The following is a 27,175-nucleotide window of genomic DNA, read 5'->3' on the forward strand; positions in this document are numbered from 1 at the left end:
GTTCATTTTTATTTCTCCCCTTTCGGGCGTTCACATGCATAAGCATAGATCATAAATCTGTGCAAATCTGCTTCTCGAAATTTGGGGCTTTTCCCAGATTTCATGTTGTTTATGCTTGACAGTGACAATTTGTGTCAGAAATTACAGACATTGTGCATGTTGATCTCAGTTAAAATGGGGGATATTCCAAATTTGTTGGAATTTTGCTCATTCGAGTATTGACATTGGACCTGGAAAAATTGGGGCTTTTCATATATTGATGAAATTTTGCTGAGTTGGATCAGATTGGCTGTCATTTACGCACTGTTGGACCTGGAAATTTGGGATTTTGTGCAGAATTTTGGTAAATTTCTGCAGTATTTGCCTGTGTGGTGGCTGGTTTATGTAAAAACAGCAGAGGTTTATTTCTGGTTGGGCAAGAACAACAGTGTATTTGCTGGTTTGGTTTGTGCTCTTGCAGTTCAGTGCATTTACACTTGTGTTTGTAATAAAAATGGTTGCAACTTCTTCCAGTTCTGACATTAAGAGTTTGATGGAAATCAAACGGTTTAATGGTTAGAGTTTTGACCTTTGGAAAGACCGTATGTAGGGCATATTGTTCTTAGAGGATTGTGAGGATGCTTTGCAGGAAGATGTTTCTGCACAAATGTTTGATGCAGATTGGGCCAAAGTCAACAAAAAGACTGTGGCTCATATAAAGATGGGTGTCACTGATGACATTTTGACAGACATGAAGGGCTTAGATATTGGTCATGCAATATGGGAGAAGTTGAAAACTACCTATGAGATCACCACACCTGTTAATTAGGTGCATTTAATGTGCAAGTTGGTGAATATGCGGTTGGATGAGTCTAAGCCTGCAGCAGCTGAGCACTTGAGTGCATTTAGTGGTATTTTAAATCAGCTCAAGGATGCTAATTTGGATTTTGATGATAAGTTGAGGGCGATCTTTCTGATCATGACACTGTCTGATTCTTGGGAGACCTTGGTAGTTTCTCTTAGTGATAACCCCAATCTCTCATATGGTGTGAGGGGTTCAATCTTGAATGAAGAAATCAGATGTAAGTCTAGTGGAGAAGGCAACAACTTAGCTAACAATGTTAGAGGTAGGACTAAAAAGAAAAATGCAAATGCTGGACAGAGAAGCAAAAGCAAGAGCAAAGGAAAGGAAAAGAGTGATGTTACTTGCTATCAGTGTGGTTGGAAGGGCCACAAGAAGCCTGATTGCAGGTACTACAAGAAGGAACAAGAGAGAAAAAAGAATGTAGGAGACAAAAAGAAGAAAGAGGATAAGATAGATGCATCCGAGGCAGCCAAAGGCAAGTCATAGAGGAGCTCTCAGATATAGAGGCTGATGTACTATGTGCAATAGATTATGATGCCATGCCCTTGTATGTCACATGCAGGATATGTAGATTACCAAGGTTGATGCGATTGATGCACTTTTGTCAGTTGATGATGGTGTCACTCAGACTTGGATTGTAGACTCTGGTGTCTCTTTCCATGTAACTCCTTGCTTGGAGTGTTTTGCTATGCTCAATGCAGGCAGTTATGGAAAAGTATATCTTGGAAATAACCATGTTTGCAGCATTGATGGGATAGGCATTGTACACTTGTCTTTGGATAATGGGCAAAAGCTTGTGTTGAAATATGTCAGATATGTGCCTGGTATCAAGAAGAGTTTACTATCTGTTGGTCAACTTGACTTGCATGGTTACACTACACTGTTTGGTGGTGGTTTGTGGAAATTGAAAAAGTTTCCCATGCTGATTGCAAAAGGAACCAAAAAGGGCACTTTGTATTGTCTGCATTGTAAAGCTTTGAATGGCAAGTTTCTTGCAATTGCTGAAATTGGCTGTCATTTGGAGTTGTGGCACAAGAGATTAGGTCATATGAGCCAGAAAGGACTTGATGTCCTTACCTCGTTGAAGAGGGTTGATGGAATTGTTGGGTGGTGCTGCTGCATATTTTGTCTCTTTTATTGATGATTGTTCCAAGAAGATTTGGGTTTATTTGTTGAAAAAGAAAAGTGAAGTGTTTGCTGTTTCTAAAACTTTTCATGCATTTGTGACCACTTAAACAGAAAGAAAGCTGAAATGCTTGAGAAGTGATAATGGGGGCGAGTTCACATCTACTGAGTTTAAGTCTTTTTGTGACTTGCATGGAATCAAGAGGAAGCTTAAAGCTCCTTACAGCCCTTGTTCAAATGGTGTGGCTGAAAGGTACAATAGGACTCAATGTGAGAGAGTGTGGTGCATGCTGTCCACTGCTAATCTCCCTCATGAATTTTGGGGAGAGGCACTTAAAACCGCGGTTCACATTTGCAACCGCTCTCCAAACAGGTCCTTAAATAATGGTATCTCTGAGGAGGTTTGGTCTGGCAAATCGGCCTCATATGACCATTTACGGATATTCGGTTGTGATACTTTTGTGCATGTTAGAGATGAGCTGAGGAGTAAACTTGACCTGAAATCCACCAAAGGCATTTTCATGGGCTATGGTGATGAGGGTGAATTTGGCTATAGAGTGTGGTTACCACAGTCCAAGAAAATTGTTCGTAGCCGTAATGTTGTGTTTAATGAGGCAAAGTTGCTAAAAAGTACTGTAGCCTTTGATGAAGACATGAAAAAGGTTAAATTTCAGAATTTGCAGCCATCTATTACTTCAAATGATGAGCCTCATGATGCTGTACCACAGGCTGAAACTGATGGTCAGCCGGTAGCCAGATGATGATGGACCACAAATAGAAGCACAAGGAGCTCATGGACAACAAGATAGATTTGTTGATTATGAAAATGCAGGTGCTGGAAAGGAAAATGAAGGTGCTGTACAGCATGAACAGCATGCTGAAAATGGCTTACAGCAGCCAATAAATGCTGAAAATAACATGCCTTCAGAGGTAGACCTGATTCTTGAGAATGTAGATCATTGGGTATGCAGGTCTACACGCTTAAGAAGGCAGCCACATAGGTATGACTCTTTTTGTACTATGTGATTCTTATAGATGAGGGTGAGCCTCTTACATATAAAGAGGCCAAGTCATACAAATTCAGCAGTAAGTGGAAGCTAGCTATGCAGGAAGAGATTAAATCTCTGTATGCTACTGATACTTGGCATCTTGTGTCGTTGCCTAAAGGAAGAAAGCCTCTTCCAAACAAATGGGTTTACAAAGTAAAGACAATTGATGGGAAACCCAAGTACAAGGCAAGATTGGTTGCCAAAGGGTATGCACAGAAGGAAGGGATTAACTTCCAAGAGGTCTTCTCACTTGTTGTGAAGATGACTACTCTACGTGTACTTTTTGCTCTCACTGCTGTATTGGATTTAGAGTTGTACCAAATGGATGTGAAAACAACTTTTTGGCATGTTGACATTGATAAGGAGATATACATGAAACGGCCTGAGGGCTTTGTAAAAGAGTAGCTGGTGTGTAAACTAAAACACAGCTTGTATGGGCTGAAGCAACCACCATGGCAGTGTTACAAAAAATTTGGCACTTTTATGCTCTCTCATGGGTTTACACATAGCTATGTAGATCATTGTTTGTACATGAAAAAGGATACAGATGGCAACTCCATCATACTTGTTTTGTATGTGGATGATATGTTGCTAGTTGGGAAAAGAAAGGCTAGCTTGGATGCTCTCAAAGATCAACTGAAATCAACTTTCTCCATGAAAGATTTGGGGAATGCAGAGTATATCTTAGACATGAGAATTCGCAGGGATAAAACACAAAAATTGCTGTTCTTATCTCAAGAGAAGTACATTGAAAAGATACTGGACAGATTTAACATGGCTGAAGCTAAGCCTCTTGGGGTGCCCTTACCTCCATATCTTAAGCTTAGTAAAGCCAACAACCCAAAAGATGACATGGAAGCCAATGCTATGAAGGGAGTGCCTTATGCATCTGCTTGTGACTCTCTTATGTATGCTATGGTCGCTACTCATCTAGACATTGCTCATGCAGTGGGAGTTGTCAGCAGGTTTATGTCAAATCCTAGCAAACCACATTGGGAGGCTGTCAAGTGTATTCTTAGATATCTAAAGGATACACAAAGAAAGTGTATTTGCTATGGACAAGGTGCACTTAGTCTACAGGGTTATTGTGATGCTGACATGGCAGGTGACTTGGACACTCGCAGGTCCACTAGCGGATATGTCTTTACAGTTGCTGGTGGGAGCGTCTCTTGGTGCTCCAGGTTGCAGAACATCATAGTACTAAGTACTATTGAAGCTGAATACATATCAGCTATTGAAGCTTCTAAGGAAGATATATGGTTGAGCAGACTTGCAGAGGATCTCAGAATGTCTATGAGTACTCCAGTGTTGGGATGTGATAGCCAGAGTGCTGTGTATCTGGCTAAGAATGCCATGTATCATTCATGCACAAAGCATATAGATGTGCGATATCACTTTATTAGATAGATTTTGAAAGATGGTTTAATCACATTGACCAAGATCAAACACAAGACAACCCTGAAGATATTCTCACTAAAAGTTTAAGCAAGGCTTAGCATGAGCATTGCATACGACTAGTGGGAGTTGATTAAAGGTTCACTTCGGACCTTTAAGTGGGAGATTGTTGGGATGTAAAGGTCCTTTATTCACCTCCGTGTATTGTACACGTGTATTATTATGTTGTACATGTGAATGCACCCTTACGAGCCCTAAGTATAAATACATTTTATTCTTTGTGTACCAACACATTGTTGGTACATCCAAATCAGCTCGTACTCTCTTTGTCACGCTTACTCTTACTCTCACTAACTTGCACACTTCCCCTGCTGCAAATCCTCACGCTTTCGCTATCCGCGCACTCCACAAACACTGGAGATAGAGGAAGATGACGGAGTTGGAGTGTGCACCTCTCAAAGCGAAGATTGAAGAATACCAATGACTAACCAAATGGAGGCTATATATAGCCAAACCCCTAAAAAACTGGCTGACCTGCATCTGGGGCCTAAAATATGGCCAACCAGCCTTTGATGTTGGAAAAATGTCAGATGGACATAGGAAAATCTCAGCAAATGTGGACAATGTTTGACAGGTGAAGGTAGACTGGTGAATGCAAAAACTGCTTGGGGGAAATACGCACAAAGTCTTGATTGGAGGAGAAAATGCACTGAAAGGCAATAAAATGATTGCGCTAGAATGAGCTACCTCCTTTGTTAAAACAAGTGATGGATGGACAAGCTTCTAAAGTCCTTGTTTGACTTAGATGAGGCTCACAGGTAGGAGATGATAGGGCATGGCAATCATGGCTGCCAATAGATGCACTGACTTCATTCTAACTTTGAGAAATAAAACTTGAAGGTAAACTGGAAGAAGGAGAATTGGAGCTCTTTTGATATGCACCTTTTCTTGTGTTGACATATAGAAATTGATGCTCTTTGGAACCTATTCCATAGTCAACAAACTAAAATCTACCTTCCTCATAACTTGTTCCAAAATTTTGCATGAATGTAGAAACAAAAGAAGGGTCAAAAGTAGAAACTTGCCTACCTTGCACTGGAGTGGATATATTAGGTTGGAAGAATGGAACATATTGCAGATCTTTTTCTCCAAAAGGAGGGCCCATCCCTTATGGAGGCTTCGATGATCTTGCAATATCTTTAGATTTATATGAAACATCTAAAGGAAAAGATCATGTTTACATTCAATGGTTTGCTAGGCGTGATAGATGAGAATCAAGTCATACTCAGCCCATAAAAGCTGAAAGGTTTGTAGATTCCATGATAGTCAGAAGTCTCTCCACTATTGTTTGTTGGGCAAGCTATGAAGCCCACTTGTGCTTGGTTCTTGGTATAGGACGTACTAGAGATTGAAGTGATGTGGAAGTATTCGAAGTCATCTTCTCTTAGTGAACTTGTTTCTAATGATGAACTTTTTGATCCAGGGTCTAGGTTTCTTTAGAGAGTACCTAGCTCTAATACCATGTATAGAAATACTCGTCTATAGTAATAAACACAATCGTATGACAAAGCATAGATTGATAAATAGCATAGTTAGGTTAGGGTAATTTGTAGGGACCGATTAAGCACGGAGATCGAGGCAGACAGTCGTTATGCGTAGTGAGAGACAGAGAGAGTGTGAGAGAGCAGAGTAGAGAGTGAGCACGTTTTTTCTAGGTACAATGACAAGAGTACCTTTAGGTTTTTAGATAGATATATATGTGTAAGTACAAGAGCTAAGGGTGTGTTCACACCCGTGCACATATAAAAGGCACGATAGCCCTTTATTCCCAACGACCTCCCACCTAAAGGCGATGTGCCTTAAGAGGAGAAAAGAATCAACTATGCCTAGGTATGTACAAAGCTGAAATAAATATATCTATCCAACTCCCATCATCTGTCGGCAATGAGCAAACCGCTCTGCTGGAAGACCCTTTGTGAGAAGGTCTGCAGGGTTATCATCTGTATGCACTTTGACAAGCTCAATGCTCTTATTGTCAAGTACATCTCTAATGAAGTGGTACTTCACCTGTATGTGCTTTGTCTTTGCATGAAAGACAGGATTCCGTGCTAGCATGATAGCACTTTGACTATCACAATGGAGAACAGGTAACTCTGAGATGTCAAGCTCTCCTACTAGACGTGAAAGCCATAAAGCCTCCTTGCATGCCTCAATGGCAGCCACATACTCTGCCTCTGTAGTAGACAATGCAATACACTTTTGTAGCCTGGAAATCCAAGAGACTGCTCCTCCTGTGAAAGTAAACACATACCCAGAAGTGGACTTCCTACAGTCCGCATGACCAGCATAGTTTGCATTCGTAAAGCCAACAACAGATGCCTTCTGCTTCCCAAAGCAGAGGCACTACTCCTTTGTGCCTTTGAGGTATCTTATAATACCTTTCACTGCATCCCAATGCTTCTTGCCAGGGGTTTCCATGTATCTGCTAACCATTCCCACTGCAAAGGCAATGTCAGGATGTGTAGCAACCATAGCATACATCAAAGTGCCAACAACAGAAGCATATGGTATCTTGGCCATTTCAGCCTTCTCATCATCAGATGTAGGGCTGTCCTCTGTAGTAAGTTTTACATATGGAGACATTGGAACCCCAATTGTTTTCCCCCCCTCCATATTGAAACGTTGCAAAACTTTGGAGATATACTCCTGCTGAGATAGATAGAGTAAGCCTTTTGATCTATCTCTGAGTATTCGCATGCCAAGAATGTGATTTGCATCTCCCAGATCCTTCAGGTCAAAGCTGCCATGAAGACTTTGCTTCAATGAATCCAAGGCATGAGTATCCCTGCCAGCAATCAGCATGTCATCAACATATAAAACCAAGATAATCAGGTTGCCATCTGTTGCCTTCTTGGTGTATAAGCAGTGATCCACTTGACTTCTATGAAAACCTTGGGATTGCGTGAATGTATCAAACTTATGATACCATTCTCTTGGTGCTTGTTTCAGCCCATACAAACTCCTTTTGAGTTTACATACCATTTTTTCTTTCCCTTGTTCAACAAACCCTTCAGGATGCTGCACATATATGTCTTCATGCAGATCACCATGTAAAAACGTAGTCTTTACATCCATCTGTATGAGCTCCATATCTTCAACTGCAACCAAGCCCAAAATGGTTCTCAATGTAGTCATCTTGACTACAGGAGAGAAAATCTCATCAAAGTCAATTCCATGCTCTTGCTTGTATCCCTTTGCAACCAATTTTGCTTTGTACTTTGGTGAGGGATCAGAAGTGACCTTCATCTTGTAAACCCATTTGCATGGAAGGGTTTTCTGCCCTTTAGGCAATTGCACCAAGTCCCAAGTGCCATTTTTTTCAAGAGATTCCATCTTTGACAGCATGGCTTTATACCATTTTTTGCTGTCTTGTCTGTCCATTGCTTCCTTGAAGCAAGACGGTTCACCACAATCTGTCAACATGACATGATCAGCCACATTAGTTACACTAGGAACAAATCTGTCAAGTTGCCTAGTAGCCCTGGACGATCTCCTAACCCAATGGTCATTGTTTGCTGGCTGTTTGTGCAAATTTCTATTTTCAGCATGCTGTCCTGGCATTTCAGCCTGCAATTCAGCATTAACATCCTGCACATGTAATGGCTCATTTTCATGGGCAATAGCTGGCTGATCATTTCCAGCATCATTTCCTACATTTACAGGTTCATTTACAGTAGGTATTTGCTGCTGTACAGCAGGCACATTTTGTTGTCCAAAAGGTATTTCTTATCGGAATATAACCCTACGGACCTCCTTAGTCTTTTCGGGCTGTTTGTGCATGTGGTCTTCCCGCAAGATAACGTCATTGTTGCATACTACTTTCCTTTTCTCGGGATCCCATAATTTATACCCCATTTCACCCTCGTCACCATATCCTAGGAAAATGTATTTACAGGACTTTGGCTCAAGTTTGCTGCGTTTTTCTTTACGAATGTGCACAAAAGCCTCATAGCCAAACACTTTTAGATGAGCATATGAAGGTGGCTTTCCAGACCACGCTTCTTGGGGAACAACCCCCCCCCAAAATCCCAAAAGACTTGTTTGGTGACCGATTAATCAAGTGAACGGCTGTCATAACAGTCTCTGCCCAAAAACCATAGGGTAATGCAGCATGAGACAGCATTGTACGGACCTTATCCTGTATGGTCCGATTCATACGCTTTGCAACTCCATTTTGGGGCGGATTATGAGGGGTAGTGAGCTCCCTCTTTATCCCTTTGCTGTCACAAAATGCCTAAAAGGCTTTGGAGACATATTTCCCACCATTGTTAGAGCGAAGACACTTAAGTGTCTTATCTGTTTGATTTTCAGCCAATGCCAAGAATTTTTTAAATTTGTCAAGCACTTCATCCTTGCTACGAATAGGGTAAACCCATACCTTCCGTGTAGCATCATCGACAAAGGTGACAAAATATTTATTTTCCCCTAAAGATAATCCTGGCATTTGACATACATCCGAATATACTAACTCTAGAGGAGAAGATTTCAAAGAAAGAGACTTTTTGTGAGACGTTTGTGCATGTTTGCCATAAATGCAATGATCACAATGCTCAAAATCAACATAACGAAGACAAGGCAAGTGACCCAAAAGAGAGAGCACTTTCATTTGAGTTTGACTCATGTGTCCCAACCAGCCATGCCACAAAGAAACACTTGGCTGCTCGGTCACGGCAACAACATGATTACTCACACTAGATACATGGAGAGGATACAAGGTATCACTTTTACAACCTTTGGCAATCACTCTAGATCCCTTATAGATCTTCCATTTCCCATCACCAAAGGTGGTATGAAATCCATCATCATCTAGCTGCCCTGTGCTAATCAAGCTCTTCTTGAGTTGAGGTACATGGCGTACATGCTGAAGTGTAAAGACAGAGCCATGCTGAAATTGTAACTGCACACTGCCAATATTTGCAATCTCACATGCATAGTTATCCCTAAGATGGACAACACCATGTTGATCCCCTGTATAGGTGGAAAACCACTCACGATGAGGGGTGACATGAAAGGAAGCACCTGAATCAAGAATCCAGGTATGCATGTCATCATCTGTATTTGCAAGTAAAGCATGTGCACAAAAGTGTGAAGAGACAAAGAGTACATTACTTCCATTGTCACTGTTATGAGTGACTACATTCACCTCTTTAATTTTTACACTGCTCTTCTTAGGTTGACTGTCCTTTTTCTCTTCCTTGCTATCATCTGTCTTCTTGCCTTTTCCTTTCTCTTTCTTCCATTTGTAGCAGTCACGTTTAAAGTGACCCTTCTTGCCACAATGATGGCATTCAAGATTTTTGCCACGCGATTTACTGCCTCCCTTGCCATCATATTTGCCCTTTTGTTGTCTGCCCCTAGTATGCAAAGCACTGGAAGACTTACTGGATGCATTATTCTGCCGATTCATCTCTTCCATAAGTAGAGCACTTTCTACATCAGCATACAAAAGGATCACATTAGAATTGCTCATAGCAGTCCTAAATGTATCCCAACTCTCTAGTAGAGTGCAAAGCAAGAAAGTAGCCTTAAATTCCTCATCAATCATGAACTTCAAGGCAGCCAGCTGGCTGAAAATGGAGTTAAACTCACTCAAGTGAGTAGACATTGCTGTACCCTCTTTCATACGCAAATCCATAAGCTTTTTCAGCCAATACATTTTGCTTGCAGCAATCTTTTGTGCATACAGTTCTTCCAGTCTAGTCCATATAGCATATGCAAAATCCAAACCTTCAATGTTGAAGAGCAAGGCATCAGAAATCGATAGCTCTATGGTTGAGCGTGCAAGCTCATTCAACTCATCCCAATCATCTTGATCCATGTCCGCAGGCTTTGCCCCTTTGGTTTTGATCGGCTTTGCCTGCTTCTTTTGTAACAGGATATTGTAGCACTGTTTTTGCCACACTGCAAAATTATGTGCGCCTTCAAGCTTCTTTATGTGCATCAAATTACTGCTGTCATTGCTGCCAGCCATGATTTTCAGCCAAAATGTGACCAAAAAACAGCAATTGCAGGCCTAAACTGTCACCCAAGTGCCCAAGGTACAAACAAGTATCAATCAACAATAAATGACCACGCAGAAGTACAGATTTCAGATCTGTAATTAAGTTTTTAGAAGCACCAAACCAAGTGCTACAGCATTATCCAATTGATTACAGCTGTTCCAAGGGCATGTGCATCACATTACATGAGAAATCCCAAAATTTCAGCTGCAATTTCTGTTGTACATGTATCCACGGGCATAAAATTTGACACGAACGGTCAAAAGCCCCAAAATTTTGTGCTCAAAGCATCAAACACACATCTGCATTTCCTCTGTCATGCATAGGACTCTGTCCAATTTTGCCAAAATAAAGCAATTTCAGCAAAACCCCCAAATTTTACTAAGTGTTGATGTCCAAATTGTGTGGAATTCAACCTGCATGTACATAAAATGATCAAATGTTGCATAAATTTTGACCAAATTGCAAAAGCCTCAAATTGCAAGGGGTCCAATGTGCCTCAATGTCGAGAAATCGAGTTCATTTCAACCCAATTTGTGCATGTACATTAAAAGCCCCAAATGTCGGGGACAAAATGTCACAAATTCCTGTAATTTTTGAGACAAATATCACTGTTGTATCTTGCTCGCACCAAATCTGGACAAATTTTCAAATTTTCCAATTCCTGCGCGTGCACTAATTTCAATGAAATTGAAAGAATTTCACTAAAATGTGAAAAGCCCAAAAATTCCCGAGCAAATGTGCATTGACTTTGCAATTTCTGAGTCAGATTGTGCAATTCTGTGTTGAGATCTCCAGATTCGAGAAAAGCCCCAAATTTTTGAGTTGATTTTGCACAGATTTGAGATTTTGTGCTTGCGCGCGCGAAACCCCGTCAGTGGGTAAAAGAAGTTAAAAAAAAGATTGGATTTTTCAGAAAATTTTGACGGGTCCGTTGATCAGTCAAGCGTCGTAACCCCCGCTGCCGGTTCCGCCTTGCTGGTCGCGATCGTTGCCTGTGCAGCTCGGCATCCTACCCTTGTATTGCGCAAGCCTGCATTCGTGTCACGCAGCAGCAGCCTCCTCGTTTGTTAGCGCTGTAGTCGTCAGCTCGTCTGCAATGTCATCTGGTGTTCGTCAGCTCTACAGCCGTCAGCTCGTCTGCAGCATCATTTGGTGTTCGTCAGCGCTATAGCCTGTCCCACGCCTGGTCCACGCCTGCTGCAGTCGACTATCACTGCTTGCAACTCACACCTGTGACTCGCGTGCTCGCCTTTGAGCTCTTGTCACCATGCTGGTCTTCTGTCTCAGGCCAACAATCGTTTGTAGCACCTTGCGCTTTGATACGAGTTTGCAGGGACCGGTTAAGCACGGAAATCGAGGTAGACAGTTGTTACGCGCAGTGAGAGACAGAGAGAGTGCGAGAGAGCAAAGTAGAGAGTGAGCACATTTTTTCTAGGTACAATGACAAGAGTACCTTTAGGTTTTTAGATAGATATATATGTGTAAGTACAAGTGCTAAGGTTGTGTTCACACCCGTGCACATATAAAAGGCACAATGGCCCTTTATTCCCAACATAATTGAGAGACAATGAACATTAAAGAAGATAATGAATGCTGAATATATACGATCTTCAATGTAGCAAACACATTATGTAAAGTGAATATTGACCCCGAACTCTTACATCTCCATGAACTGAGCAAAGAGTTTGTGTCATGAGGACATGTATTTTTGAAACCTCACTTAACATGTGGATTAACTTTTAATCAGATAGTTAAGAAAATATTGCACATGTGAGGTGTAATTGGGGTTAGAGTAATCTATGAGCTCAGGACTTGAGGAAATCACATAATATCAAAGGCAAAAGTTGCTATAACTTATGCTGCACATGTACTTAGTAGTATTTTGGTACGAGTTGTTGGCCTAGGTCATTCATTTGGCCATAACTATCAGTTTTGGTGACACTAGAGAAGTGGTGTTTAATGGTACCTAACGTCAATCTGATGGTCAAAGATGGTGCAAAGACACTCGGGAATGGAAGTTGCCTAGCCAATTTAATTATTGGCCAGTCAAATTATTTTTTTGGGCACCGAAATAATTATTAGATTAATGTTCAGTATTTAAAGACTGAAAATTAATATTTATTTATGGATAATGCTGGAAAAACCATTTGGGAAGGCTGCCAATCGGTAAACTTGTCCATGAAGGCTAGTGGGAGGTTGAAGAAGAGGAAAAACATGACCATTGTGCTGTTGCGAATCATGGGGAGCTATTGGAGTTGATTGGGATTGTTTTTCCTCCATTTTCCAGTAAGAAAGAGCAGGTTGGCTACAGGCTACAGTTCGTGGGGACCCTCAAACTGTAGGTGACAATATCTGGGCTGTTGGTGGTAGCATTTATTGCAGGTGATAGCAAGGAGAGGGTTCCCAACAGTAAGCGATAGCATCTACAGGCTATTGAGAGAGGATAGTAGTAGTAAATGATTGATTTTCTTTAGTTCTTCATGAAGAAAGTCTGAATTTTCTCTCTCAACAATCTCTCTCATCTCTCAATCTTTTACAGCCTTGCTCTGAAGATTACAACATTGAGATCACTAAAGGCTGAGAAATTTCAGATTTCTTTGTTGTGAACCCTAATCTACAGTAGAAATTAAGGTTTAGCAGCAGCCTTGGGAAGCGTGCTAGAAATTGGAAGCTTGAAGACTTGGATTCAATAGGGTTGAAGCTATTCTCAGTCAAATTCAAGTGGAGGGACTAGCAAATCAATGAATTTGAGGCATTTTTCATCTCTATCAAAGTGGGTGAAGGCCAATTGACTGTTTGAATCAAGGGGTAAATCAGATTGAAGACTTACTGGTCATTTTGGACAGCAAGGGGAGTTGGAATACCGAAAGGGATTGGTAATATTCCATTGTACATCAACTTCTTCTTCAATTAAGTTAAAGAAATACCAAAAGGGATGCTAGTTTTGGGGCCAACAGGGTGTCCATTGTCCAAGATTGTGAGTTAATTTGCATTTCTCAGTTTTGTAATAAATGTTGTTGTTGTAACTAAGTTTGTAATCAGGGAATTACCACCCATCTACGGAAGGAAGGCGGTTTCAGTATGAGCTAGAGAGTGTATCGTACTCTGACAGATCACAGATCATCATGAAACGCATTAGAAAACCTTTGGCTATGTTTCTAGCAACAAGCATAGATCAAGTGTAGCTGGATCAATGACAGACGTAGGGGCAAAATAAGTAAAACACAAATCTATTGATGACGTGCCAGTAGGTGACATGGAGCAGATTGCAAAGTGCAGCAGTTGGTGACGTGGTAGCAAGCGATAGGTAGCAAATGGTGGTACAACAATAAATACAGCCTATTCATAGTAAATGCAGCCTATTTCATAGTGGACAGCAGTTGCTAACAGTTGTGGTGTGTTAGGAAAGTGAAAATGAGAAGGTTGAACGATGGGCAACCTGTCTATTTATAGATGGATGGGTCCTCCCAAATTAGGGTTTGGCTAGGATTATGTTCCTTTTTAATAAATTGCAAGCTTGCTGCCAAAGTTTCTAAGCTTGTAGTGGCCTTTGGGACATCTACTCCCCCTTGACATAGAACCAACACTTATTGCTGATGGAGTCCTATGAATTTCTTGCTGTAGCTTGGAAAGATTAAAGTCTCTATCTATAATCCTTACTACTACATCTTCCATATTTGGAAGAAGGCTGATTCATTTTTCGAGACCGCGAGTTTTTTGGCTGCAATCAAAACCATTTCTCTGAAATAGGTAAATAAAAGGGAAGCCTTGATTGCGTCATATGCCTCCTTTGCAATCCAATTAAAGAATAACATCATGGAACCGTGCAAGCTTTTCGCCGGTGGTCTATCAACTTGATGTTAAGTCTACGCTCTTAAATGGTGATTTGAAGGAGGAGATCTATGTAGAGCAGCCTCTACGCTTTTCTTTCTCAGACGGCAAAGTTTATAGGTTGAGGAAGGTCCTTTATGGCCTTAAACAGGCTCCTTGTGCTTGGAATGAGAAGATAGATTTGTTCCTCCAAGAGAAGTTAGGGCATTGGAGATGCATTGCTGATACCAATCTATACATCCACACTTCAGCTGAAGGCCGTGTTTTGTTCGTGCTATACATGGACAATCTCATTTTGATAGGTGACTGTGATGGCCAAGTAGACAGTGGACGCACTACATGAGAAGTTCGAGATTCTCCATTTCTTTTTAGGTCATGAGATATGGTAGACAAAGAGGGAGAGTTTTCTCTCTCAAGAAGGGTATATACAGGAGCTTTTGACCACCTTTGGGATAGAGGCATGTTGGTGCATTTCCACTCCCATGGATTTGAACTGGAACGTTACGGCCCATGCAAATTCATTGGCGGTAGATGCTCCCTGTTATAGGTAGTTGATTGGGTTGTTGATATGGCTCTTAAATTCTCATTTTGATTTGTGCTTCCTTGTTTTGCTTGCAATGTTCATGAGTGAGCCCAAGCTGGTTCATTGGCTCACGTTGCTTTAAGATTAAGAATATTGCGATTCCTGAGGGGGACCCTCGGCCTAGGCCTTTTCTATCATGCAAGTGTAAGAGATATAGCCTTGGTACTTTGCGGCTAGAGTGCGATTTAGATTGGGTTGGAGATGTTAGCCATAAGAGGTTGACAATAGGTTATTACTTCACTTTGGGTATAGGTGTGATCTCTTGGAGTGTCAAGAAGCAGCCCATAGTTGCCCTATCTTCTATAGAGGCTAGGTATGAATGGTGCCTTTTACCACATGTGAGATTGTGTGGCTTTGGAGGATGTTAGGACAGATTGGCTGCTTGCAGACAGGTCCTACTACACTTCTATATGACAATGAGAGTTGCATAGCTTTGGAAGAGAATCTTGTATTCCATGCTCGGACTAAGCACATAGAGATACAATACCATTTTATTCGGGAGAAGATATTGGATGAGCCCTTTGATGTGGAGTATTGTAAGATAGAGGATAACTTGGTAGACTTGTTTACTAAGGCTCATTCTTAGGCTATTCTTCATTAGCATTCTAGATCCCTGAGCTTTATGCCGTGTCGAGAGTTGGAGAGGGGGTGCTAGATATGTGATCATCTCTAGGACGGGCATAGTTAGGACAAGGCCGTTTCAAGTAGATTCATGCAGCACAGGATCAGGGTGGATAGTATTTTGCAGTCACCAGCATGTTTTGGACAGTTTCAGGCAGGTTGCCACATGGCTGGGCAGCATTTTTCGCAGCCTGCAGACTAGTTTATTATTATTTTGTGCAGTCAGCCACTATACAGGTGGTTGACATGGCATTATTTTATTATTTTTTCCAAGCTATTTATTCCAGCCTGCCTGGTGGTCACTTTCATTCAGACTTTGTGTGAAGATTGAGAAAGTTCTGACTGATCGTACTCTCACAGCCTTTGTACATATCTTTGTCTATATTATTCAGCATTCATCTTCTGCAGTCTTCAGCTTTCTTCTCTCTCTCACTCTCTCTCATGAAGAAGCTTAAATTAAATAAGTAAAAGTATATACATCAGGCCTTCTAGCCAACTATAAAAAATCCTAACAATTCACAAGTCAAGCCAAAAGGCTATCAAAGCCTAGCACACAGTCATCATGCTAGCGGCACAATAGGAGTAGAGAAAACAATGTCCAGCCAAGGAGGAGCCACATTAGGGAGGAATAGGTGGTTGAAACTGTGGACGAGATTTGCCATAACAGTAATCCTCGAACATGGGCCATGTGACCATGAATACACGAGGCTGAATAAAAAATGAAGGCATTACAGAGCGCCAAATATTTTGGAGAGTTGTTGATCTAAGAAAATGGAAGAGGCTGGGATGATCGGATTGCGAAGTGGACGAAGAAGGCATCTTGCCCAAGATCCAAGAATGTAAGGGTGTTTGCTGTCAAGTCATCGAGGCCCATGCATGGGAAACGAGGCTCCAAATTTGTCTTGCTAGAGGGTTGGAGATGAAGAGATGAATGTGTGCGTGTGTGTGTCTCTCTCTTTGTCTCTTCCCTCCCACACACCCTTTTGCATTCACTCCACTCTGATAGGTTCACCCTTATAGCTATAGGGCAGCCAAATTTTCCAGCTAGGGCTTATGTGCAGGTTGTCCTTCTTATGAGTCCTCATCATGACTGCATTTCGTCATGGTGGTCATCATTCCATGGTAGAATCCTTGCCGCTTTTGGTAGTCTCTCTCATATTTCCAGCCAGAGTTTTCTTTCTCTTCCTCATTGTCAAATTATCCTTTTCCTGTTGCTCCGGTTGGGTGCCCTCTCTGCCTTGTGCCCTGCCCTCTTCTGGGACTCATGCAAGGGACCACACTCCATAGGATCAATCTTATATGCAGCCCCGTTCTTTCAAAATCATACATGTTTGTGCATTTTGTCCTTTCTTTCTTTGTGTTCATTTTCTCTCGTCCAGTGCACTTTCCACTTCCGCGTGTGCACTGACAACATTTCCTCTTGTTTGATATGTGAGATGTTTCCATCGATATTTCCCTCTTCAAGTGGGATGTGGAAATGCAAGTGGCAAATTGTGGGAATGAACATAGTTCAAGGCCATGATAGGCTTACATGTCACTATTTCTCTAAGACATCCATGTTCTTTTGCTTTTCCTCCCTTAGAATGTCCCCTCTCTCTTTTTCCACATTTGTCCCTCTCTCTCTCTCTCTCTTCTAAACAATTGTCATTTCCTTTTTTATTCGTACTTCTATTTAGAGTTACCTTCAACTCAAGTTTTGCTCCTCTTGCACCATCATGAACCCTACCTCCCCATCCCTTGCTACCCACCTCACCTTCTCCCCTTATCTGTCCACCCCTTTGTAGACCGTGCCCTTTTGAATTTTGTCCAATTTTCGTTTTTTTTTTTGGTGGGTGGGCTGGTGTTAAAAGAAAAGTGGTTTTTTGCTTTAACCTTCTCATATTTATCCTCATTGACTTTCACATTCTCTTCTACCTCTCTGTTACAAGCTCCTCTGCTCTTCTCTCGGATCTCTTACAAGTGGTTTTTTGCTTTAACCTTCTCATCTTTATCCTCATTGACTTTCACGTTCTCTTCTACCTCTCTCTTACAAGCTCCTCTGCTCTTCTCTCGGATCTTCTCCATTCACTTCTCTCTATCTTTCTCTACCTTTACATCCTCCTCTTCCCTTGTGTCTCATCCCCTATGTGTAGCTCTATTTCTATTTCCTCTTCCTTTACCTCTTCTTCTTTCCCTTTCCCTACCTCTACCTATATCTCTATACTTTACCCCTATCACAATGCCTAAGTCTCTTCAGCCTTCGCTTTACACACAGCTCACCTTGCGTCTTAGTCTTTAGTTTCTTTTTGTATCTACTACTTTTTGTACTTGCCACTTGGCACTTGTGACTTGCCATACCATGATCCACGAATCATAAATCATGATCCATCATTTGAGCTAGTTTCTTTTTTTGATCTATTATACATGTTTTCAATCTTATAAATGAAATTGGATCTTGAAAATTACCTTTGGCTAGAGTCTTGGATTTACATTTTATTTCAACTTCTCATCATGTCCATGACTCAATCCTGAAAATTGAAGCAAAGACATTTGTGGTTTGTAAATTGTATTAGTATTGGATGGGTAATGCCTTGTGACTCTCTATGTCATGGGTAGCTACTCATGTTAAAACAATAATATTTACTAGCCTAACCCTTAATTTTCTATGTATGTTTAGTGACCATACGAAACACGGGATTTTATCCTACATTTTTTTGTGTACATTCGGTACCGTACTAAGTCCATGGACTGGACGGATCGGATGGATTGTACCTTGTCCACTAGGAGGCCAAGTTGGAACTATTTCATGTGTGAAGGCTTTATAGCAGTGGTATTGAAAATGAACCTCGAATTCGGGAACTAGCGGAAGACATGGCCAGAGAGAACCTCCCTCATACACAAAAGGTTGTTGCTATATAAGGTGGATAGAAATAAAGAAAAGCATATCTCAGAGTTGAGGACTGAACAATATGAGCAGAAATTCAGGTCTAGAGAGATATAGACTGGTAAACAGAGAAGTTGAATGACTAGCTTATTGCCTCAGTCTGGCATTTGGACAGCAACAACAAGTTCCTTACCCAGTGGTCAGCTGAATATGACCTTGCATCACACTCATAGTAAAGCAGCAAAGCCCTTCCCCATTGCTCAGCTCAATATGACCTTGCACGACACATAATTTCTTTTTGGTAAAAGCAAAGCCTGACTGGATGCTCCCCTTTTGACTAAAAGCAATCTGTCTTTAAATTGAGCTTTGATATATGCAACATCAAGAAATTTTGGGGGCAACATACGTACTGAATTTTTGTGAGACGGGACTTCATTTTACTTCTCTTTTGATGTTTCCTTTTTTCCTCTTTGGGTTACCCATTTCATTGGAATGCAAAATGGTTAATCTGCTCACATTCATCTCATGGATTGGGGAAAGACACGAAGTGCACCTGTATGTAATAATGACTCAGTAAGTCCTGCACAGTATTCACTAGGCAATGACTAGGATACTTATGTTGACAATGGACAAATCTGTGGGTCTTTTGCTTATCTGAGGTATGATTTTTCAAGTAAGTTCAAAACCCTAGCAAGAAGTATTGTAATTTGGTGAATATGAGTAGATGCGACACTTTGAGAGTAACCTACACAGGACAAGAAGAGAAAAATACTGTTGTCTGGTTGAAGCATGGATCTGGTTGTATCTTATGTGCTAACATACCAGGCATGCACCGCAATACAAGCTCTGTTGGCTAGTTTGCGAACTACGAGCAGCACAAGGTCGACGTATGGATCCCCTGGAGTCACATGGGCTAACATACCAAGCATGCACAGACACCAGTTCTGTTGAGTAGTTGCTAAACCACCAAGGAGTAATCAAAATAGTTCAGCTTAGTTAGTTGCATGTCTCAGTGATGTATCTTTTGAGCAATGCACATTAAGACTTATGGTTGTTTTGTGACTGTTTGTTTGAACTAGAACCTAATGCCTTGTTGTAATAGACTTGAAATATGTAATGCTTTATCAGATTGATTGTGAATGCTAACTCTTTGAAGTGTTGCATTTTTTTGCATGTTCTTATTCTTTGCGACATGGCTATACTTTTTTGTGCTGTGCTCAAAAGTGTTAAAATGTTTTAATTTGTTGATGCATGCTCAAAGTTGATTGTGGTACTGTGCTCTCTGGATAGGAAAGAGGTCGTGAAAGTGGTCAAGAAGATGGATTGATTGCCCAATGTGTAATGTATTTATTTGCTGCTGTGAGAAAACATTGTGCAGGGAATAAACGGCGGTATTCTTTACGTGCATCTTACTATGAGGTCTACAATGAACAGGTACATGCACACATGCATGTGGATATATTTATGTGTCTAGTGTGTGCAAGCATGTTTGTGCATGTGTACATGCACTGGTCCGCCATCATGTGTGCATGTCTGGTCTGTGTGGATGCTTGCGTGTGTTAAAATTGCTAAGGGCAGCCCTGGTTATCACTCTCTTCAGTATATTTGGATAGGTAAATGATCTGTTACGACTGAATTGTGCCCCAAGAGAAGTCAAATGGAGTGTCAACGATGGATATTATGTTGACAGTCTTCTTCTAGTGGATTGTGAATCTGTTGATGATGTGTTTTCAGTACTCAATGAAGGAGCCAAGAATCGTAAGGTATATTACACAATGATTTTAGATCTACCATATGCATTGTAAAGAGCTGCTTCTTTCTGGTACCTATTTGATGAGACATTCATTCATAATGGGAACCCACATGTACAATAGGATATAGAATTTATGTGATGTCTTTGCATGTATTACTAAGACAGGGTAACATCTAAATTTTGTAGTTTGAATATATAGGAGAAGATCTTTCAAATATTTAAATCCTCAATCTGGAGCAGTCTCCCTCTGATTTGGCTAAATATAGGCTTCTCTCATTGTTATCTTTCACAGGTGGGGTCTCATGAATTGAATAAAGATAGTAGTAGAAGTCACTGCATAATGACGCTCTATGTAGATTCAACTACTGAAATAGAAAATGCCTCCCCTATTTTCCGTTATGGAAAGATGTTGTTTGTTGACTTGGCTGGGAGTGAAAGACTGAAGAAAAGTAGAAGTTCAGGTGATATGCTTAAAGAGACTGGAAATATTAACAGATCACTTTTCACACTTGGCAAGGTACTGTGTTATTCTCAAGCTTTGTGAGTTCTATAGCTTGTTCTAGAACCTGTAAACAGTTTTTTAACATTTCTGAGTGTTCTTTCTGAAACATATTCACTCCTTTAATAAGGGTTTTCAATGTTTTACTCCGAAGTCAACAGTGTATACCTAAACCCTGCTGTTGGTCACCCTCAAATATTGTACCGATGTGATGTGCAAAACATAGTGTAAGATATGGAGGAGAACATGGCATGACATCTTTATAGGCTCCTCTGGTCACAACTTTGCCCGACATTTTCCCTTAGTTGAACTTTCTGAGATTGTGTAGATTTTTGCTGGAGAAGGTGTTTTTTTGGGGTGCTGTGTGCACAAGAGGATGTCCATACCTTTTCATGGATCTGAATTCAGAAGCATTCTAGAAGAAGAAAGTGACTAGCATCAAAAGTTGCCGAGAAACCAAATTTGTAGCTGATTTGTGTTTTGGTAATGGTACAGTTTTGAGTCCATTTTTCTGAACACTAGGTCACAACTCACGAAAAATGGGCATGATCACCAGCGTCCTCTACATGTTCTATTGGATGAACTGATGGTGGCATATAATCAAATATGTTTTGTCCTAGAATCAATAAATTGGACTTTCCTTAAGTGGTAGCACTGGCAAGCTTCAATTACCTTGCATGAGATAAAATATGTTAAATTTTATATGTAGGTTTTGTTTAACATGTTGTGTTTGACTTGATTGGATGCTCTGCTGAAAAATTTTCCACCAATTCGTCGTATAGGGTTTTGAATCAATTATGACTTGTTTGCCAAATATTTTATTCCAGGTAATTTCTGCTCTAGCTGAGGGAAAAAAAGGTGATTTGGTCCCCTACAGGTAGGATTCTCCTTCTTTCGATCATAAAATTCGGCCGTTACACAGATGCTATTTTGCTATTTGTGCACAATGCATATTATTGCTTTGTTTTCATCCTGTAGCATTACGAGAGTATTTCTTGAGAGAGCAAAAAGGTCTCTTATGCCCCCTTTCACAGAGGAGCAGCTTGCAAAAGCTTTGGGGGTTTCAGCATTAGTCAAGTGCCCATATAACTGAACAAGACTGTCTTTTTGAGCTATTGTGGTGTTCTCACTTTGGGACATATGCATAGTTGCCAAGAAACCTGTTTCATGTTAGGAAATTCATTTCATACCTAGGCTTAAACATATGAAATACCTATCATACACTTTAATTAAAAGCCCTCCCCTAAAAAACGAACTAACTTTTGTAATCAGCAGTTATCATGGATTCATTTGGCACTTTTACATGGATATTGACATTGAATATATGAATATTGTTTGAGGAGTTGTCCATGATGATGCATGTACATGTTGATGGCTTCTTCTATAAAGTTATTGTTGGTCATAAATAACGGAGCATGAAGCATGCAAATACTGATGTTATGTTGAATGTTCATTTGCATTGTATATAATTCTGAATTCTGATCAGTTTGTGCTTGCTATGTTACATGAGCCATATTTTATATGATATAAAGTTTTATCGTTTTTCCCCATCTTTAATGAAACCTGTTTCTAGCATTTTACGGAACTCCAATGAAACCTATAAAACTCGTTTTATACTCCTCATTTCAGAAACCCCTAGCAACTATGGATCTACTTCACATGGATTGTTGGAGTGATTGATTCATCTCATTCCTAAAGGTTGTGTACCTAGCTTGGAGATCGGGTCCCTGTGCCATTCGAGTTCCATCCACATGTTCGAGCCCCCTCTCATGGTGATAGGGGACAACAATTCCTATCCCCTTCCCAAAACCTGCCCCATGTCATTATGACTGTTCCCTACTCGGACAACCAAGACCTTTGTTGTATTGTTTCTTGACTTTGAGAAGGCTTATGATAGAGTAGATTGGGAATTTTGGGATGAAACCATGTTGAGAATGGGATTTCCATAGTAGTGGGTTAGAGGAGTTGCAACATTGTACTCTTAGGAACATAACCAAGTTATAATTGGCAGACCTTGAGGGGAGAGATTTAATAGCTTAGTGAAACAAAGGTGTCCTCTCACCCCCTTTTTCTTTTCATGGCAGAGACCATGAACTCATATCTACTAGACATATCCTTAGGTATTTGGGATGAGTTTGCCCGTGCTAGAGTTTGATGAGACTTTCTATTTGGAGTTTGCAAATGAGATAACAATGCACTTGGATGGGGATGAGAGCAACTTCAAGATTTTGTAGTAGTGATGGAGATCTTTCATAGAGCTTTAGATACTCTCATCCTTAGGTATTTGGGATGAGTTTGCCCATGCTAGAGTTCGATGACCCTTTACATTTGGAGTTTGCAAATGACATAACAATGCACTTGGATGGGGATGAGAGTAACTTTAAGATTTTGTAGTAGTCATGGAGATCTTTCATAGAGCTTTAGATACTCTCATCCATTGCTAAAACTTCTATGGAGTTTGGATTTGTTATACTTGGTGGTTGGATTGGAGACCACATGAGGACTTTATTTGGGTTTCTTGCAGGACCTCAAAAAGGCATATTTAAATTTTAATGTCATGTGGGGATTGACATCACTTCAAACTAGGAGGTTAGCACCATTGTTGTTGAGCATTAAACATAAGCTTGTATGGGTTGATAGCCCTAAATGATTTTGGCAAATGGTCAATCAAAATGTGCTACTGACTCTATGTGTACCATACAGGGTGGTAGGCTGGGAGAGTAAGTGTGTGATGTGCATGGTTAATAGTGTGGAAGACATTAGTGAAACTAGGAATGCCCAATCAAGAAAAAAAATTGGTTTAACAAAATCTCAGTTGGAAGCAACATTTTGAGGCATTTCATTTGACTTCGAACTTGATCATCTTTTGACATGCTGATGTGGCCTTTCACAACATTGAAAATGACACTCCTAAGAAAATAAAAAATGACCATTTCTCTTGGAGAGAAAGCTCTTATCTTTTCATTACTGCTGCTGTTTTTGGGAGTTTTGGCCTCATTTGGGCAGTAGGAGATTGCGAATTGCATTTCTAGAGAGGTTGTTGCTATTGTAGATTGATAGCTAAGATTAAACAATAAGAGGAGGTGTTATGTTCATGGACATTTGGATGGGTGCTGGTAGCATTGGTCACAGTGGTCACGAGGTAAATTAGTGTGAATGCACTAAGGGCACCTTGGATTAGGGCAGGGTCATGTCTGATGAGAGAGAGAGAGAGAGAGAGAGAGAGAGAGAGAGAGAGAGAGAGAGAGAGAGAGAGAGAGAGAGAGAGAGAGAGAGAGAGCTTGCAGGCCGGTTGAGTCTGGAAAAGGCCTCTACTAATCAGGTGTATCATCTTCTCATTCAAGATCACCAATGGCTGGGTGAGAAAGCTAATACTGTTTGGGGACTGCGGAAATCGCTGTCATGGTGGCAGACAACGCTGATGGAGGGCTGGCTGAATAAGACACCTTTCAAATGCAAGGTCTTTCTTTGGCAGGTGATGATTGGTGGTCTTCCTCTTGCCTCGGCCCTTGCCAAGCGTCGCATCTCGAATGGCAATTGTTTCTTCTGTACCACACCGGCGGAATCGGTCCGACATCGTTTTCTTTCTTGCCCGCTCGCCAAGAATATCTGGTCACTCTTGTCGCACATTTGGCGCGCAGTGGTGGGGTCCTCACTAACTCCTTTCGACTGGGTTTTTGTGCGCCCGAAGTATCCCACACCACCACAGTTGCATATGAAGATCTTATTTCACTTTTTCAGATACTGGGGATGCTGGCACATTTGGACCACGCGCAATGCTTTTCTCTTTGATTCGGCCTCTAATGTACCGCGACATATTGCCAGGCTTAAAGGGCTCTTGCATTGGCAGCTAGATCTCATCCGACACTCTGACTTGCTCCCTCGGGAGGATTTGCATCCTTGGCATATGGCAATTGCCTCTGGGTCGTTGCCATGATTGGTGTAACCTTTTTAGTGCATTGCTACGGGGATTTCCCACACGTTGGCCTAGGGCCCTCGTGTCTCTTGTAATCAGAAAAAGAGAGAGAGAAAGAGAGAGAGAACCTCTTCACATGATGGCTTAGTGTCATCATGTATCTTGTAATCAAGTAATCTTGTATTTTTTTTGTAATTAATACAATTACCTTTTACGAAAAAAGAGAGAGAGAGAGAGAGAGAGAGAGAGAGAGAGAGAGAGAGAGAGAGAGAGAGAGAGAGAGAGAGAGAGTTGGGATCTTTTCCAAAGTGATGGTGAATCGGCTCCATATACATCTTCCTGCCATTGTGCATCCTCTTCAATATGGTTTCATTAAGGGCCGAAACATTCTGCATAATGTCTTAAATGTGCAACTGGCTATTGACTATGCAAGGCACTCTAATCAGGAGGTGGTACTGATTCAATTAGACCTGGAAAAGGCTTTTGATTATCTAGACTGGTCTTTCATTGCAGAACTTATGTCTACTATGGGCTTTGGTACTAGGATGTCTCGTCTGATCTACACCATTAGTGCTGTGGCTTCTTCGCGAGTTATGCTGAATGGTGGTATTACCGAGCCATTTGTCCTTGCATGCTCTGTGAGACAGGGTTGCCCTTTGAGTCCTCTCTTTTTTGCCCTTGCGACTCATCCAGTTCTTTCGATGTTATCTCATATGGCAGCTTCTACTAAGTTGGCTGGATTGTCTCTTCCTTTTGGACAGCACTTCATTAGTCAATCCTTGGCTGATGACAGCTTTATGATTTTGCGTGTGGACAAGGATAATCTTTGCAAAGCATTAGATGTTTGGACTCTCTTTGGTCAGGCTTCTGGTCTTCGTATCAATGCTTTGAAATCAACCATTCTCAGCTGCACGGAGTCAGATTTGCAGTCACTGGACTGGCAGGGAATGGTTGTTCCCCATGGTTCCATTTTCAGGCATCTTGGGTACCCTTTGGGGGTTGATGTTCTGCCAAAGCAACTACTAGAGTGGATTTCACAAAAACTGGTAGCTAAGTTTCTGTATTGGAAGTCACAGGCTTGGCCCTTCCATGTTCGCCTCAAAGTGGCAGACAATTATGTTGCCAATGCTCACATATTTCTTGCCATTGTTGCCTTGGACGACGACTACACTGAATGCTCTTACTTAGTATATTCGTTTCATGTTATGGAAGGACTCCTTGCATGCAAGCATTTCATGGATTTCTTGGTCGCATGCATGTACCCCCAAACGCATGGGTGGTGGGGCTATTTTAGATGCCAAAACTCATATGCTGGCACTTCGTTGGTCTCTTTTTCGTGCTATGTGCTTGGATCATCACCCGTGGGTCTTTATAGCCCGTTATTTTCTTGAGGATCACGGGCTTGTGCATGGTAATACCCAAATTCGGAGTTCTTGGTGGCATGTTCTTAATGCAGACTCTCGATTTTCTAGTCCTTCATCATCTCTGCTTGCTTATGTGGTATGTTTCTGGAAACTGGTTCTCCAGAAGGCTCAGTGGCATCCAGCGGAGGACCGCTTAACTACTAACTCTTTTCAACTGGAATTGTTGGCAGCCTCGCGGTTACTTTTTTGGGAAGGCAAACATGAGCTCAAACCAAAATTTAACCGCATGGCACGTTTGGGCTTGACTTCAGTTGCAGATGCCACCCTTGCCAGTCGCAATGTGTTGATATCGTTTCGTACAGCCAGGAGGCTTTTTAGGATCCCTCGTGGATACTGGGATTTATGGGGACAGCTTTTGATGGTGCTCCAGAGCAGACAACCCTTTTCTGCCCTTGCTTCGGATCATCCCTGGCAGGATTGGGACCTTGCAGGCCGCGGCTGAATTTAGAAAAGGCTTCAGCTAACCAGGTGTATCATCTTCTGATTAAAGATCATCAATGGCTGGTTACTAAAGCTAATACTGTATGGGGATTGCATAAATCTCGGTCATGGTGGAAGGTAACCGTGATGGAGGACTGGTTGAACAAGACACCTTTCAAATGCAAGGTCTTTCTTTAGAGGGTGATGATTGGTGGTCTTCCTCTTGCTTTAGCCCTTTCCAAGTGTCGAATCTCCAACGGCAATTGTTTCTTTTACACCACCGGTGTGGAATCGGCCCGTCATCGATTTATTTCTTGCCCTCTCGCTAAGAAAATCTGGTCACTCTTGTCAGTAGTTTGGTGAGTGGTAGTTGGTTTCTCGCTAAGCCCTTTTGATTGGGTTTTTGTGCGGCCCAAATATCCCACACTGGCATAGCCACATATGAAGATCTTGTTTCACTTTCTTAGATACTGGGGCTGTTGGCACAATTGGACCATTCGGAATGCTTTTCTTTTTGATTCGGCCTCTAATGTTCAGGGACATATTGCTAGGCTTAAAGGTCTCTTGCATTGGCAGATAGATCTCATTCGGCACTCTGACTTACTCCCTCGGGAGGACTTACTTCCCTAGCATATGGCAATTTCCTCTGCGTCTTTGCCTTGACTTTTGTAACTCTTTTGTTGTTTAGTACTTTATAAATATAACATCCATTACGAAAAAAAAAAAAGAGAGAGAGTTGGGATATGTACAAGTGTGTTGTGGAAAGGAAGTCTAAACAACACCTATAAAC

At 41.3% G+C, this 27,175-nt stretch overlaps 1 protein-coding gene across 23 annotated transcripts in view; it reads left to right on the forward strand.

Annotated features, from left to right (window-relative positions):
- The window catches only part of LOC148019198 (kinesin-like protein FLA10), a 130,438-nt gene that overhangs the window by 52,005 nt on the left and 51,258 nt on the right, over window positions 1-27,175 (forward strand). For 18 of the 23 annotated variants that reach the window (XR_015687548.1, XR_015687539.1, XR_015687544.1 and 15 more), the window contains 4 exons: window positions 19,664-19,807; window positions 19,987-20,136; window positions 20,419-20,643; window positions 21,453-21,502. Coding sequence is in view for 12 of the 23 variants with exons in the window: in XM_087660731.1 (XP_087516857.1) it covers window positions 19,664-19,807; window positions 19,987-20,136; window positions 20,419-20,643; window positions 21,453-21,502 (569 nt within the window). In the remaining 11 variants the exon portion in view is untranslated. The remainder of the gene's footprint in view (window positions 1-19,663; window positions 19,808-19,986; window positions 20,137-20,418; window positions 20,644-21,452; window positions 21,503-27,175) is intronic. The other 5 variants (XR_015687543.1, XR_015687545.1, XR_015687542.1 and 2 more) reach the window with 5 other exon arrangements.

The sequence above is a fragment of the Lygodium microphyllum genome, chromosome 20 (genome assembly GCF_053477565.2).
Source record: "Lygodium microphyllum isolate KBCC chromosome 20, Lygodium_microphyllum_v1.1.10, whole genome shotgun sequence".
In the NCBI taxonomy this organism is placed as follows: domain Eukaryota; kingdom Viridiplantae; phylum Streptophyta; class Polypodiopsida; order Schizaeales; family Lygodiaceae; genus Lygodium; species Lygodium microphyllum.